This window comes from Poromitra crassiceps, assembly GCF_964638095.1.
Source record: "Poromitra crassiceps genome assembly, chromosome: 9".
NCBI lineage: Eukaryota > Metazoa > Chordata > Actinopteri > Beryciformes > Melamphaidae > Poromitra > Poromitra crassiceps.
This window is the reverse complement of record NC_139630.1, coordinates 34,388,928-34,405,587: the sequence shown is the minus strand read 5'-3', so window position 1 is coordinate 34,405,587 and position 16,660 is coordinate 34,388,928. Positions and strand designations below refer to the sequence as shown.

General features: G+C 43.7%; 2 protein-coding genes across 5 annotated transcripts in view; one reads left to right on the top strand and one right to left on the bottom strand.

The window, feature by feature from the left end:
• Positions 1-16,660, bottom strand: part of galnt14 (UDP-N-acetyl-alpha-D-galactosamine:polypeptide N-acetylgalactosaminyltransferase 14 (GalNAc-T14)) — a 238,282-nt gene that overhangs the window by 110,087 nt on the left and 111,535 nt on the right. The window lies entirely within an intron of this gene.
• On the top strand, positions 3,546-4,976 carry LOC310782951 (E3 ubiquitin-protein ligase TRIM39-like; the record flags this gene model as incomplete). The annotated part of the gene is made up of 1 exon (XM_083643733.1): positions 3,546-4,976. The coding sequence occupies one exon, from the start codon at positions 3,546-3,548 to the stop codon at positions 4,974-4,976; it is 1,431 nt and encodes a 476-aa protein (XP_083499859.1).

Sequence of the window (16,660 nt, the reverse complement as noted above, 5' to 3'; positions counted from 1 at the left end):
CCTCCCGATTAGACAGAGGCCAGGAGAAAAGAGAGAAGAAGTCATGAGGAAACGGAAATCGCGATTGATATGCTTGAAGCATAACGTTACTTGGCTGTGCCTGTGAACAGCAGTCATCTGCTGCCACGGTTGAGCCCCATCCGTGTGCGCTGCGATGGTCCATCCATATGATTTAGTTGCCGACACGGCGACAGCGGCGTCTTTCTGAGGGGTTACATTGTTCTCGGCTGGGAGCCGAGGACACGCTGTGAAGGAGCGGGGGATGCAGTCAGCGGACTTTTCAGTTCAGAGCAAACAGAGCAAACCGCAGAGCAGAGACACTCGACTCCTCCCACCACGGAGGAGGGGGAGGAGGGGGGTGGGCACGCAGGGCACTAACAGCATACAACCATTGACACACACACACCCAGGCAGCAAGCAGCAGGCTCGAACTCAAAGCAGAATTCATTCTGTCGCCTTTCTAACATAAAGATGTGATTATCTCAAAAACTAATTTCAGCATGCTCTTTTCGGTCGAAAACACTCTTTTTCAGAGAGGTGTATTTCCAAAATGGAACGGTTTATAAACACAGTTTTTTTTTTTAATGAAACAGAAGGGTTCAAAGTTTCATTGAGGCTATTGGTTGTCCATATAAGAGGAACACAAAAAATGATATGGCTATATTAAAATGCATTGCGGCCTATGTGGCACAGTACAGCACCTTTTGCCCAAGGGCCGTGGCACTCAAAGTGTTAATGCACTCGCGCCTGTCGGTCGGGGCGCCTGTTCGGTGCAGAATGGAACTGGTGGGAATAGCGTGATCCTCCCACGTGCTACGTCCTGCCGGTGAAGCTCCCCGCTGTGAGGTGAAAAGAAGCAGCGGGCTACTGCGCATGTGTCGGAGGAAGCATGGTGCTAGTCTCGGCTCTCCCCAGATCGGCAGAGGGTGGAGCAGTGACCGGGGCAGCAGAGGCAAAAATTGGCCAAGTACAATTGGGGAGAAACTGTGTGGAAATTCGGAAAAAACCTAATTAAAAAAAGAGAGAGTAGGCTACTTAATTCAATACCCTTTTGTGTAGCATACTTTTGAACCTTCTGGTGGCATCTCGACACGCTGAACTACCAACTGTCACCTACACCGCGCTCAACTTCACCACAACAGACGGTATGGGTTGTAGCTGCTGCAGTAGTGGGCCAATCACACGTTGCGTTGAAGAACGTTTTGTGATTGGCTGCGAGCAAAACCATACGAATAGTGTTTATCTTTCTTGATCTGTGTACAAAAAGGATCAAATAAAGGTATTGTTTGAATGGATTGTTTGAAAGTTTCGGTACAACTTGGTACTGGGTTATTTCGTTCGATAGCTTAAAGGCCCATTCCGTAACTTCTGACTCTTACTGACACCGGTGGCCGTTAGAGTAACTGCAGGCAGCCTCTGCTTGCGCTGGCGCGTGAGCACCGTCCTCCAAACGACAGCACTCTGAGGGACTTCAACACCACCTCTCTGCCAACGACCCCTCGTCTGTCTGGACGAGGCTTAAGGGCATCAACAATTACAAGCCCAAGCTCCCCCCCATACCCCCCCCTACCGGACCAACGACCTAAACAAGTATGAATGAATGAATATATATATATATATATATATATATATATATATATATATATATATATATATATATATATATATACTTTTTAATGACTGAGCTCTCTCATGAGTATTTTAATGTTTCTAAAAATAAAGACGAGAAAAATGTAGGCAGGCTCAGTGAATGGAAGTGAAAAATATGACATTAGTTATGAAATGAGTTATCAAAAGGAAATCTCATAGAATAGCCTACATGTGTGTGATTTGGTTCAAGAGAGATGCAGCAGTTTTGGGGAATTTGACCATTTTCAGTCAGGGGGAAAGAAATGCCTTCAGACGGACCTTTTGATGCATTTGGTGCAGTCTGAAGTATGTCAAACAGCAATATCAATATCATCTATATTGGCTCAACTGTTGAGTGTCTATGGGATCAAATAGAATAATCATGATCCTATAAGCATCCAGGAATTGAGCGAGGGGGTTGCAACCTTTTTCCAAGGTTTGTCTTGGGGGAGGCCCACAGTCTCCGCCTTTGAAAACCCCTGGCATAGGGTACTCAATAAACATGGCGTCAACTCTGCAACATTAGCCAACTCTATTGTAACTAGTTATCAAAAGGAAATCGTATAGACAGTGTTTCTATAATAACTCATTGCCTATAGTAACTGCTATAGTGTTTTTTTTACACAGCAGCTTCTTCTACACAGCAGTTCTGAGGAGAAATTACAGGCAGCTCCCTCTATAGACCATTTTCACGGGGGCCATTTTGTGTGGAAAAGGCAGGCTAAACACAGGTGCAAGCAAAACACTAATGAGGGTTTCCACCTTCCATGACTGTAAGTTGGAAACCCTCATTACTGTTTTGCTTGCACCTGTGTTCAGGGCCGTAACCAGAGTTCCGAAATAGGGGAGGTCCAGCAAGGGGAGGCGGATTCGCTCGCAAAAAATTTTGAGTTTCCCCCCCCCCCTTTTTTAGCCATATTTAGAGTAATATATCATTTTAAATCAACATTAGGATTATACTGTTGTGATGTCATTATTCAGTATATTCTCTTTCATGTCACCACCTGCTCAGCTCTCCTGTCAACATAATTGTAACTAACAAACACAAACTGTTTTAGCCAAATTCATATCAAAATGACACCTACAAACACAGGTACACAACCCAAGCCGTACACAACACACAAAGTCATCATCGATAATAAAAAAAAACATACAGAGGGACATTTATTTATTCCTGATAGGAACGATTGAAAAATAAAATAAAATATATTATGTTGTTTTTAACTTTACACCACCTCTTTTTGTTACTTATTGGGTCATGAAACTGAAACCATGCATATAGCCACCTGCATACCTGACTTCGGGAGCTTGGCAATTGGCATCATGCATGATTACAATGAGATGCACCCACTTTAAACCTGAATAAAGTAATAAAACCACTAGTAAACCAGTAGGCGGCGCCTGGCCTGCTGTTCAGTGAGTGGCCTGGCCTGCAAAAAAAAAAAAAAAAATTTTTTTTTTTTTTTTGCAGGCTGAAATATTAGGGGAGGTCCGGACCTCCCCGTCCTCATAGCTAGTTACGGCCATGCCTGTGTTTACCCTGCCTTTTCCACACAAAATGGCCCCCGTGAAAAGGGTCAATTCCCAGCCCACTTCACAGCTCTGTACATCTGGCCAATCAATGCCGAGGAGGGGGGCGGGGGGTTGTTTGGACCCTCCTCCCACCATCACAAAAGTATAAAAGAAGCTTCGCCCCCAAACCAAAGCCACAAAGTCGACTGAGGGAGGGCAGGGAATACTGGACTACTGCCACTTCAGTCTGTTGCTGACTCCACACACCGAACAGGAGATTTAAAGAAACGCTTCTCAAAGTGAACAGAACTTTCGGGAGGAGGGAGGTTGTGCCACAACTGGCTGACTCACTTCCTGTTTGAGTTGTTTGCCTGGTGAGTTTTCAGCTTCACCCAAGTGAGGACATGTCTTCCATATCAGAGGAGGACCTCTACTGTCTCATCTGCCATGACATCTTCAGAGAGCCTGTTGTCTTGTCATGCAGTCACAGCTTCTGTAAAGCCTGCCTGCAGACCTGGTGGGGACAGAGACAAATACACGACTGTCCCATTTGTAAGAAAATATGCAACGAGAATCCGCCCATTAGCTTGGTGTTAAAGAACCTGTGTGAGACTTTCCTACTGTTGAGAGATCCGAGATCTTCAACCGGATCTGATCCCGAGCCTCTCTGCAGTCTGCACAATGAGAAACTCAAGCTCTTCTGTCTGGACCATCAGAAGCCAGTGTGTGCTCTCTGCCTGCGTTCAAAAACACACCGCAAGCACAAGCACAGAATCAGGCCCGTCAATGAAGCTGCACTGGAATGCAAGAAGACGCTTCAGAAATCACTGGAGGACTTCAGTGGACTGAAGTGGAAACTGAAATCCTTTAATATATTTAAAAGACAGTTCGAGCAAGCAGCAGAATACATTAAGGTCCAGGCCCAACGCACTGAGAGGCAGATTAAGGAGAAGTTTGAGAAGTTTCACCAGTTTCTTCAAGAGGAAGAGGAGGCCAGGATCGCTGCACTGAGGGAGGAAGAGGAGGAGAAGAGTCAGGCGATAAAGGAGTTGGTGGAGGGTCTGAGCCCAGAGATAGCAGCTCTTTCTGACCGAGTCAAAGCCGTAGAGAAGGAGCTGAGAGCTGAAGACCTCTCGTTTCTGCAGAACTACAAGGCTACAGTGGAAAGCGTCCAGCGTCCCCTGCCGGAGGATCCAGAATGGGACTCAGGGGCTCTGATAGACGAGGCCAAACACATGGGCAACCTGAGCTTCACTGTCTGGGACAAGATGAAGAAGATGGTCTCCTACACTCATGTGATTCTGGACCCAAACACTGCCAATCCCACGTGCGTCATTTCTGAAGATCTGACCAGTGGGGAAAGTGATGAAAACACATTTCAGCGGGTTCCTGACAACCCAGAGAGGGCTTACTGCATCGATGTCCTGGGCTCTGAGAGCTTTAACACGGGAACTCACAGCTGGGATGTTGAGGTTGGAGACAATTCAAAATGGTTCATGGGTGTGGTGTCAGAGTCTGTGGCCATACATGCATTAGAGATATGGGATGGAATGTATGGAATAGGGTTATCTGCTGCTGGAGAATACACAGCATCCAGCCCGTCATATGATACAGATGAACTCAGGCTGAAGCTCTCCCAGAGGTTCCAGAAGATCAGAGTGCATCTGGACTGGGACAAAGGAAAGCTGTCATTCTCTGATGCTGATACTAATGCACACATACACACCATCACAGACACTTTCACTGCCAGCCTGACTCCATGCTTTTTCATGGGATCAGATGCTTGGAAGATTTTACCAGGGAAGGTCTCTGTAACAGTGGGCCAGCACAATTAGAGATGAAGATAATGATGATCTTTTTTATATTTTTTAGTTTTTAATATTTTTTTTGATTGGAGCAGGTAAACGCCTTAGTCTTTCTTTCACTCTTTTTTTTTATCATCAGATAGACTAACCTGGATGTTGCGTTTACAAAGCAAACAATGCAGTGGAGCGGCAAGCGCTAGACTGATTATTAATAAATGAACCCATGGTTGTTAGAAAAACTGCATTATTTCAAATCATGAACATGTTGTCATCAAGCTATTGCATGAATCTAATTAGTGGCAGTAATCAGAGTAGTGATGCAGTAATGGTGCAGGTTGAGTCTTAGTGCTCTGACTATATTCCTGCCATTGTAGGACCCAGAGGTGGGGATTTGAGTCACTGTTTTAATTGCTTCAGACTCAACTTGGGAACTTCTGGTGATGCGGGACTTGATTTTGTACTTTGGTGACTTGTGTTTGTGTATTGTCGTGTATTCATTGTGTGAAGATGCATTTACACATTTTATCTCATTAAAACCCTATTGCATTGAAAGGATCTGGTTTGGTTTTCTTTGACATCAGAGATGGGAAAAGTACACACATTGCAAATACAGTTGTGTAAAAAAAAAAGACTGGTAAAATAGTAGTAGTGATTCAACAAATTGACGGAAGTAAAAGTAGAGGCTCTGAAATGTACTCAAAGTATAAAAGTATAAAAGGAAAAAGTAACTCGACCTCATATATCTTATCTAAATTCTGTATTTGGAAAGCTGTCTGTATCTGATTGTGATATTGGTGCTGATAGCAGCTCTAACTCATCTGGAAAAGGAAAGAATTGCCAAACTGAGCATCCCTGGCTGCATCTGAAGATTGAAGATGTAAATTGTCTATAAATTAGAATACATTTTAATGAAATGTAATTGCACATAACATCAACATTTATTTTTGGCCCACAGCCATCCATCCAGATTAATTTGTGGCCCTTCATAGGAAACAATTTGGGCACCTCTGGTTTAGACCACTGAGCTATATTAAATGTAGAGCCTCACCCCACCTTCCAGTATACCTCAGATTTAGTGGACCAGATTCTGTGCAGTAGCTCCGTTGGGTTGGAACCTGTGTGAGGTCCCCCCCTTTGAACCTTTGTATGTAGCTGCTGGTTCTAGCTTTGCACACAGTGCGCTGTGTATTTATATACAGTCAATCTTCTAGCTCTGTAAATATGGCCCTTTAAGTTCTAATAGTTTTTGTCTTGCCAAAAGTAACCATGTAGATTCCCACCATGAGGGCAGTTTATCAAAATGAATGAATGAACTGATCTTTGCAGCTCTGTGTTGATTAGCTAAATATTTCCTTGCTATTTTGATTAACGTCATCATTTATTTCCTTTTGGAACAAATGTTGGTTTGACAAATGAAATCTAACTGAAGCTTTATGCTACGTTGGGGGGGGGGGTGGGGGGGGGGTTTGGTTCACCCTAGGCAAGACAAGTTTATTTGTATAGCAAATTTCATAAACCCAAGAATTAACCTCACTACTAAAAAAGAAGAAGTGTGTAACTGAAATGAAAATGTATGTTGAGTAGGGATGCAACGGTATGAGTTTTTGACGGTATGATAACCTTGGACAAAAATACCACGGTTTCACGGTATCGCGGTATTGCGGACCATTTGTGTTTTTACAATAGCCGAAATATTCCCATACAGCCGACGTCGTCTTTTTAGATGGGGGAAGGTTCAGGGGGGTCCTTGCGGCTCCCCTCTACTGTGCTCTAGTCTAGGTAGTCATGCAGCCAGGGGAGGGGCCGCGTAAGCTGCACTCTGCAAGTGACCTGGGCACTTTGTTTTGGGGAAACAGCTGATACTGTGGGGAAGGTATGACGGCAAATTTTAGTGGTTTTGATACCGTGACGTTTTCAAACCGCGGTATAACTTCAAACGGTATACCGCTGCATCCCTAATGTTAAGTACATTAAACTATTGATTCTTTAAAGACTGATGTGATTTAAATGTTCTATCACAGTGTTTAGTTATGGTCTCTGGTCCCTTATTGAAAGATCTAGTAGGATAACTAAAGAAAGTGGCACACTTATTATCCATTTCCATACATGAACTCTGGACTATGTCCATTGAATCAGGTCAGGGCATTCCCCGGGGTTATCCAGGGAATGCTTTATTCTGGCAATGGGTCCAGATATCCTACTCCTTCTAAACAAGAGGCGACACAGACTCAGCACTTGGGGCTTGGGTGGGTAACGTCTGTGTTTGCGGGAGCGCGCTCACAACGGACAAAATGTGTCTATACATACAGGCCATCCGAGTGATGTCTGGGTATCTTCGGGAGTTTCACTGCATGTTAAATGGCTAATGATGACATTTTACAAGCCCTGGTTCACAGCTAAAGTCAGATGGCTCCGTTTAGACAAGCAACAGGCTTTCACAGGGATGCAAACTCATGGATAGTGAAAAAGGTAACAGATACGATGGCAGACACAAAACCACTCAGAAATCATTCACTTAAGTGTCCTATTTTGGGTTGGAAAAGGTGACTAGTTTGCATCCCTGCTTTCAGGAGTAGAGACAAAGGCAGGTTTAGATTGGCCAAGTACTCGTTGAAGGCACTGATTGAAAGAGGCCAAAAGACAGCACTCAGAGGGACTTCAACACCACCTCTCTGACAACGACCCCTCGTCTGTCTGGACGAGGCTGAAGTCCATCACCAATTACAAGCCCAAGCTTGTGGACATAATATGAATAGAATTATTTGGGGGGAAAATAACACTTGGATGATGGGGATCACACTTGTGCATTTGTTTATTGTAATATCTGTAAAAACTGGGGAAGGGGGGGGCGGGTATATATACTTACTTCCGGGGCAAATTACGTCACGAAAAGTGACGTGCCTGTTGAGATCTATTAGAAAGCTCATTTTCAGCTTAATCTGCGATGCAATGTGGCCAGCAAGAAGACTGAACCATGTCCCTGCACTGAACTGAAACACTGAACCATGTCCCTGCACTGAACTGAAACACTGAACCATGTCCCTGCACTGAACTGAAACACTGAACCATGTCCCTGCACTGAACTGAAACACTGAACCATGTCCCTGCACTGAACTGAAAGACTGAACCATGTCCCTGCACTGAACTGAAACACTGAACCATGTCCCTGCACTGAACTGAAACACTGAACCATGTCCCTGCACTGAACTGAAACACTGAACCATGTCCCTGCACTGAACTGAAACACTGAACCATGTCCTGCACTGAACTGAAAGACTGAACCATGTCCTGCACTGAACTGAAACACTGAACCATGTCCCTGCACTGAACTGAAACACTGAACCATGTCCCTGCACTGAACTGAAACACTGAACCATGTCCCTGCACTGAACTGGAAGACTGAACCATGTCCCTGCACTGAACTGAAAGACTGAACCATGTCCCTGCACTGAACTGAAAGACTGAACCATGTCCCTGCACTGAACTGAAAGACTGAACCATGTCCCTGCACTGAACTGAAACACTGAACCATGTCCCTGCACTGAACTGAAACACTGAACCATGTCCCTGCATGCACTGAACTGGAAGACTGAACCGTGTCCCTGCACGATATTTTGGTGACATCACACAACCCTAGTGTACACAATGCATTTCTGACCACCTCCGGAGGTGGTTTGGTCGATCAGATTGGAAGATTGTTTTATCTTGTGGTGTAAAGTGTCTTTGAGCACTAGGAAAAGCACTATATACAGTAAATCTGATGTATTATTATTAGTAGTATACAGTGGAAACTCTGACATATCAGCTGTCTGTCCCAGAGTCATATTAGTCGACTGAAAAGACTCTGGGTTCCCAGAGTGCCCCCTGTACCCCTGGGCGTACGTGTACCCCAGTTTGGAAACCAGTGGTTTAGACCAGTGGTTCTCAAATGGGGGTCCGGGGACCCCCAGTGGTCCATGGCACTTTGCCAGGGGGTCTGCGAAAAGTTTTCAGGAAAATAAAACGAAAAACTTTTTTTTTGCAAAAGCTTCATAGTTCAACAAAAATATTTTATACTTTAAATCTAAAATGGTTCATGGATTACATTCTAATCTAACAAACCTATCAATTTAAAAGTCAAGCACAAGGGGTCCTTTGAGAACCTCTGGTTTAGACGAGCAAGAGGCTTTCAGGAGTGGAGACAAAGGCAACGACCCCTCGTCTGTCTGGACGAGGCTTAAATCCATCACTAATTACAAGCCCAAGCTCCCCCCCACATCGCCCCCCACCCCCATCCAACGACCTAAACAAGTATCACTGACCATATGAAAGACAAAAGGACAGACCTCTCATTCTCCCTCAACCTCCCATCACACCAGTAGGTCTGATTTATGATCTGATGTCCAATCTTCTTATTCCTTCATTACTGTAGGATATGGTGACTTGGGAAACCTCCAGTAGAATGGGCTGAAAAGATTATGGCTTAAAATTAAATGTCACACAAATTTCCTCCGGTGTTCTCTCTCTCTCAAATTCTAATTCTAATAAGATTTCTCGGCATGACAGGTTAGAAGCTCATATGACAATTATATGGACATATCTGTGTGGTGAAAATTGGAAATTATATATATATATACAGTATGGCATACAGTGGCATCCCACCAGAACCATCCAAAATAAATGCAGTTAGTTACTTTCCCTTTTGTTTGATGAAAATATTGATTCACCTTGATGTACTCTGGAGATGAAAGTAACCAAAGCATTCAACATCTCCATTAGCAACAATGTGTCATGTTGTCTTCTAGAAGAAGACAAGGGAGAAGCCAGCACTCTAAATGTCTTTTCATATGATTTATTTTCCTCAAACCTGGGCAGCAGACAACGGACGTTTCAGTCAAAGACCTTCCTCAGCGTTCTTTGACTGAAACGTCTGTTGTCTGCTGCCCAGGTTTGAGGAAAATAAATCATACGTAAAGACATTTGGAGTGCTGGCTTCTCCCTTCTCTGAACTATTTGCTTGTCCTGCACCCAGTGAGTTTTTAATCGATGTTGAGTGTGCTCGCAACCCGTGTTTTTCTATTGTCTTCTAGAAGAACTCAGGCACTGCCACTAGAGCTGGCCAGCCTGACGTCACGCATTATCGCGCGTTGTTCTATTCTCCCTAACACGTCGCTCCTCCCGTTGATCTCAACATAGGGGCAGGGGTTTTCAAAATGGGAGGCGGCCTTCCCCTGGGGGGGGTCCAAGCAGTTTCAGGGCAGGCTCAGTGAATGGAAGTGAAAAATATGACATTAGTTATGAAATTAGTTATCAAAAGGAAATCTCATAGAATAGCCTACATGTGTGTGATTTGGTTAAAGAGATATACAGCAGTTTTGGGGAATTTGACCATTTTCAGTCAGGGGGAAAGAAATGCCTTCAGATGGACCTTTTGATGCATTTGGTGCAGTCTGAAGTATGTCAAACAGCAATATCAATATAATCTATATTGGCTCAACTGTTGAGTGTCTATGGGATCAAATAGCATAATCATGATCCTATAAGCATCCAGGAATTGAGCGAGGGGGTTGCAACCTTTTTCCAAGGTTTGTCTTGGGGGAGGCCCACAGTCTCCGACTTTGAAAACCCCTGGCATAGGGTATTCAATAAACATGGCGTCAACTCTGCAACATTAGCCAACTCTATTGTAACTAGTTATAAAAAGGAAATCGTATAGACAGTGTTTCTATAATAACTCATTGCCTATAGTAACTGCTATAGTGTTTTTTTTTACACAGCAGCTTCTTCTACACAGCAGTTCTGAGGAGAAATTACAGGCAGCTCCCTCTATAGACCATTTTCACGGGGGCCATTTTGTGTGGAAAAGGCAGGCTAAACACAGGTGCAAGCAAAACACTAATGAGGGTTTTCACCTTCCATGACTGTAAGTTGGAAACCCTCATTACTGTTTTGCTTGCACCTGTGTGTACCCTGCCTTTTCCACACAAAATGCCCCCTGTGAAAAGGGTCAATTCCCAGCCCACTTCACAGCTCTGTACATCTGGCCAATCAATGCCGAGGAGGGGGGCGGGGGGCTGTTTGGACCATCCTCCCACCATCACAAAAGTATAAAAGAAGCTTCGCCCCCAAACCAAACCCACAAAGTCGACTGAGGGAGGGCAGGGAATACTGGACAACTGCCACTTCAGTCTGTTGCTGACTCCACACGCCGAACAGGAGATTTAAAGAAACGCTTCTCAAAGTGAACAGAACTTTCTAGAGGAGGGAGGTTGTGCCAACTGGCTGACTCACTTCCTGTTTGAGTTGTTTGCCTGGTGAGTTTTCAGCTTCACCCAAGTGAGAACATGTCTTCCATATCAGAGGAGGATCTCTACTGTCTCATCTGCCATGACGTCTTCAGAGAGCCTGTTGTCTTGTCATGCAGTCACAGCTTCTGTAAAGCCTGCCTGCAGACCTGGTGGGGACAGAGACAAATACACGACTGTCCCATTTGTAAGAAAATATGCAACGAGGATCCGCCCGTTAGCTTGGTGTTAAAGAACCTGTGTGAGACTTTCCTACTGTTGAGAGATCAGAGATCTTCAACCGGATCTGATCCCGAGCCTCTCTGCAGTCTGCACAATGAGAAACTCAAGCTCTTCTGTCTGGACCATCAGAAGCCAGTGTGTGCTCTCTGCCTGCGTTCAAAAACACACCGCAAGCACAAGCACAGAATCAGGCCCGTCAATGAAGCTGCACTGGAATGCAAGAAGACGCTTCAGAAATCACTGGATGACTTCAGTGGACTGAAGTGGAAACTGGAATCCTTTGATAGATTTAAAAGAGAGTTAAACCAAGCAGCAGAATACATTAAGGTCCAGGCCCAACGCACTGAGAGGCAGATTAAGGAGAAGTTTGAGAAGTTTCACCAGTTTCTCCAGAAGGACGAGGCGGCCAGGATCGCTGCACTGAGGGAGGAAGAGGAGGAGAAGACTCAGGCGATAAAGGAGTTGGTGGAGGGTCTGAGCCCAGAGATGGCAGCTCTTTCTGACCGAGTCAAAGCCGTAGAGAAGGAGCTGAGAGCTGAAGACCTCTCGTTTCTGCAGAACTACAAGGCTACAGTGGAAAGCGTCCAGCGTCCCCTGCCGGAGGTTCCAGAGTGGGACTCAGAGGCTCTGATAGACGAGGCCAAACACATGGGCAACCTGAGCTTCACTGTCTGGCTCAAGATGAAGAAGATGGTCTCCTACACTCATGTGATTCTGGACCCAAACACTGCCCATCCAACGTGCGTCATTTCTGAAGATCTGACCAGTGGGGAAAAGGATGAAAACACATTTCAGCGGGTTCCTTACAACCCAGAGAGGGCTTACAGCATCGATGTCCTGGGCTCTGAGAGCTTTAACTCGGGAACTCACACCTGGGATGTTGAGGTTGGAGACAATCCAGACTGGTTCATGGGTGTGGTGTCAGAGTCTGTGGTCAATCATCCAATAGAAATATGGGATGGAACGTATGGAATAGGGTTAGATGATGGACAATACGTAGCATCCAGCCCGTCATATGATACAGATCAACTCAGGCTGGAGCTCTCCCAGACGTTCCAGAGGATCAGAGTGCATCTGGACTGGGACAAAGGAAAGCTGTCATTCTCTGATGCTGATACTAACGCACACATACACACCATCACAGACACTTTCACTGCCAGCCTGACTCCATGCTTTTTTGACATGGGATCAGATGCTTGGAAGATGTTACCAGGGAAGATCTCTGTAACAGTGGGCCAGCACAATTAGAGATGAAGATGATGATGATCTTTTTTATATTTTTTAGTTTTAGTTTTAGTTTTTAATATTTTTGTTTGATTTGTTTTGTTTTTGTTTTTTTGATTGGAGCAGGTAAACGCCTTAGTCTTTCTCTCACTCTTTTTTTTATCATCAGATAGACTAACCTGGATGTTGCGTTTACAAAGCAAACAATGCAGTGGAGTGGCAAGCGGTAGACTGATTATTAATAAATGAACCCATGGTTGTTAGAAAAACTGCATTACTTCAAATCATGAAAATGTTGTCATCAAGCTATTGCATGAATCTAATTAGTGGCAGTAATCAGAGTAGTGATGCAGTAATGGTGCAGGTTGAGTCTTAGTGCTCTGACTATATTCCTGCCATCGTAGGACCCAGAGGTGGGGATTTGAGTCACTGTTTTAATTGCTTCAGACTCAACTTGGGAACTTCTGGTGATGCGGGACTTGATTTTGTACTTTGGTGACTTGAATGTTTTTAACGACTTGACAGAAGATCTTGTGTTTGTGTATTGTCGTGTATTCATTGTGTGAAGATGCATTTACACATTTTATCTCATTAAAACCCTATTGCATTGAAAGGATCTGGTTTGGTTTTCTTTGACATCAGAGATGGGAAAAGTACACACATTGCAAGTACAGTTGTGTAAAAAAAAAACACTGGTAAAATAGTAGTAGTGATTCAACAAATTGACGGAAGTAAAAGTAGAGGCTCTGAAATGTTCTCAAAGTATAAAAGTATAAAAGGAAAAAGTAACTCGACCTCATATCTTAATTCTGTATTTGGAAAGCTATCTGATTGTGATATTGGTGCTGATAGCAGCTCTAACTCATCTGGAAAAGGAAAGAATTGCCAAACTGAGCATCCCTGGCTGCATCTGAAGTTTGAACATTTTAATTGTCTATAAAATTAGAATACATTTTAATGAAATGTAATTGCACATAACATCAACATTTATTTTTGGCCCACAGCCATCCATCCAGATTAATTTGTGATTGTGGCCCTTCATAGGAAACAATTTGGGCACCTCTGGTTTAGACCACTGAGCTATATTAAATGTGGAGACTGACCCCACCTTCCAGTATACCTCAGATTTAGTGGACCAGATTCTGTGCAGTAGCTCCGTTGGGTTGGAACCTGTGTGAGGTTCCCCCCCTTTGAACTTTTTTATGTAGCTGCTGGTTCTAACTTTGCACACAGTGCATTGTGTATTTATATACAGTCAATCTTCTAGCTCTGTAAATATGGCCCTTTAAGTTCTAATAGTTTTTGTCTTGCCAAAAGTAACCATGTAGATTCCCACTATGAGGGCAGTTTATCAAAATGAATGAATGAACTGATCTTTGCAGCTCTGTGTTGATTAGCTAAATATTTCCTTGCTATTTTGATTAACGTCATAATTTATTTCCTTTTGGAACAAATGTTGGTTTGACAAATGAAATCTAACTGAAGCTTTATGCTACGTTGGGGGGGGGGGGTTTGGTTCACCCTAGGCAAGACAAGTTTATTTGTATAGCAAATTTCATAAACCCAAGAATTAACCTCACTACTAAAAAAGAAGAAGTGTGTAACTGAAATGAAAATGTATGTTGAGTACATTAAACTATTGATTCTCTAAATAAAAGGCTGATGTGATTTAAATGTTCTTCATCACAGTGTTTAGTTATGGTCTCTGGTCCCTTATTGAAAGATCTAGTAGGACAATTAACTAAAGAAAGTGGCACACTTATTATCCATTTCCATACATGAACTCTGGACTATGTCCATTGAATCAGGTCAGGGCATTCCCCGGCGTTACCCTTCATGTTTTATATATAGAAAGCAATTCTCCACTCCATGGAAAATATATTTTTTTAAAGCTTTATTCTGGCAATGGGTCCAGATATCCTACTCCTTCTAAACAAGAGGCGACACAGACTCAGCACTTGGGGCTTGGGTGGGTAACGTCTGTGTTTGCAGGAGCACGCTCACAACGGACAACATGTGTGTATACATACAGGCCATCAGAGTGATGTCTGGGTATCTTCGGGAGTTTCACTGCATGTTAAATGGCTAATGATGACATTTTACAAGCCCTGGTTCACAACTAAAGTCAGATGGCTCCGTTTAGACAAGCAACAGGCTTTCACAGGGATGCAAACTCATGGATAGTGAAAAAGGTAACAGATACGGGGGCAGACACAAAACCACTCAGAAATCATTCACTTAAGTGTCCTATTTTGGGTTGGAAAAGGTGACTAGTTTGCATCCCTGCTTTCAGGAGTAGAGAGACAAAGGCAGGTTTAGATTGGCCAAGTACTCGTTGGGCAAGGCACTGATTGAAAGAGGCCAAAAGACAGCACTCAGAGGGACTTCAACACCACCTCTCTGACAACGACCCCTCGTCTGTCTGGACGAGGCTGAAGTCCATCACCAATTACAAGCCCAAGCTTGTGGACATAATATGAATAGAATTATTTGGGGGGAAAATAACACTTGGATGATGGGGATCACACTTGTGCATTTGTTTATTGTAATATCTGTAAAAACTGGGGAAGGGGGGGGGGGTATATATACTTACTTCCGGGGCAAATTACGTCACGAAAAGTCACGTGCCTGTTGAGATCTATTAGAAAGCTCATTTTCAGCTTAATCTGCGATGCAATGTGGCCAGCAAGAAGACTGAACCATGTCCCTGCACTGAACTGAAACACTGAACCATGTCCCTGCACTGAACTGAAACACTGAACCATGTCCCTGCACTGAACTGAAACACTGAACCATGTCCCTGCACTGAACTGAAAGACTGAACCATGTCCCTGCATGCACTGAACTGAAAGACTGAACCATGTCCCTGCACTGAACTGGAAGACTGAACAGTGTCCCTGCACGATATTTTGGTGACATCGCACAACCCTAGTGTACACAATTCATTTCTGACCACCTCCGGAGGTGGTTTGGCCGATCAGATTGCAAGATTGTTTTATCTTGTGGTGTAAAGTGTCTTTGAGCACTAGGAAAAGCGATATATAAATCTGATGTATTATTATTATTAGTATACAGTGGAAACTCTGACATATCAGCTGTCTGTCCCAGAGTCATATTAGTCGACTGATAAGATTCTGGGTTCCCAGAGTGCCCCCTGTACCCCTAGGCGTACGTGTACGTGGGACCCCAGTGGTCCATGGCACTTTGCCAGGGGGTCTGCGAAAAGTTTTCAGGAAAATAAAACTAAAAACTTTTTTTTTGCAAAAGCTTCATAGTTCAACAAAAATATTTTATACTTTAAATCTAAAATGGTTCATGGATTACATTCTAATCTAACAAACCTATCAATTTAAAAGTCAAGCACAAGGGGTCCTTTGAGAACCTCTGGTTTAGACGAGCAAGAGGCTTTCAGGAGTGGAGACAAAGGCAACGACCCCTCGTCTGTCTGGACGAGGCTTAAATCCATCACTAATTACAAGCCCAAGCTCCCCCCCACATCGCCCCCCACCCCCATCCAACGACCTAAACAAGTATCACTGACCATATGAAAGACAAAAGGACAGGCCTCTCATTCTCCCTCAACCTCCCATCACACCAGTAGGTCTGATTTATGATCTGATGTCCAATCTTCTTATTCCTTCATTACTGTAGGATATGGTGACTTGGGAAACCTCCAGTAGAATGGGCTGAAAAGATTATGGCTTAAAATTAAATCTCACACAAATTTCCTCCGGTGTTCTCTCTCTCTCAAATTCTAATTCTAATAAGATTTCTCGGCATGACAGGTTAGAAGCTCATATGACAATTATATGGACATATCTGTGTGGTGAAAATTGGAAATTATATATATATATACAGTATGGCATAAAGTGGCATCCCACCAGAACCATCCAAAATAAATGCAGTTAGTTACTTTCCCTTTTGTTTGATGAAAATATTGATTCACCTTGATGTACTCTGGAGATGAAAGTAACCAAAGCATTC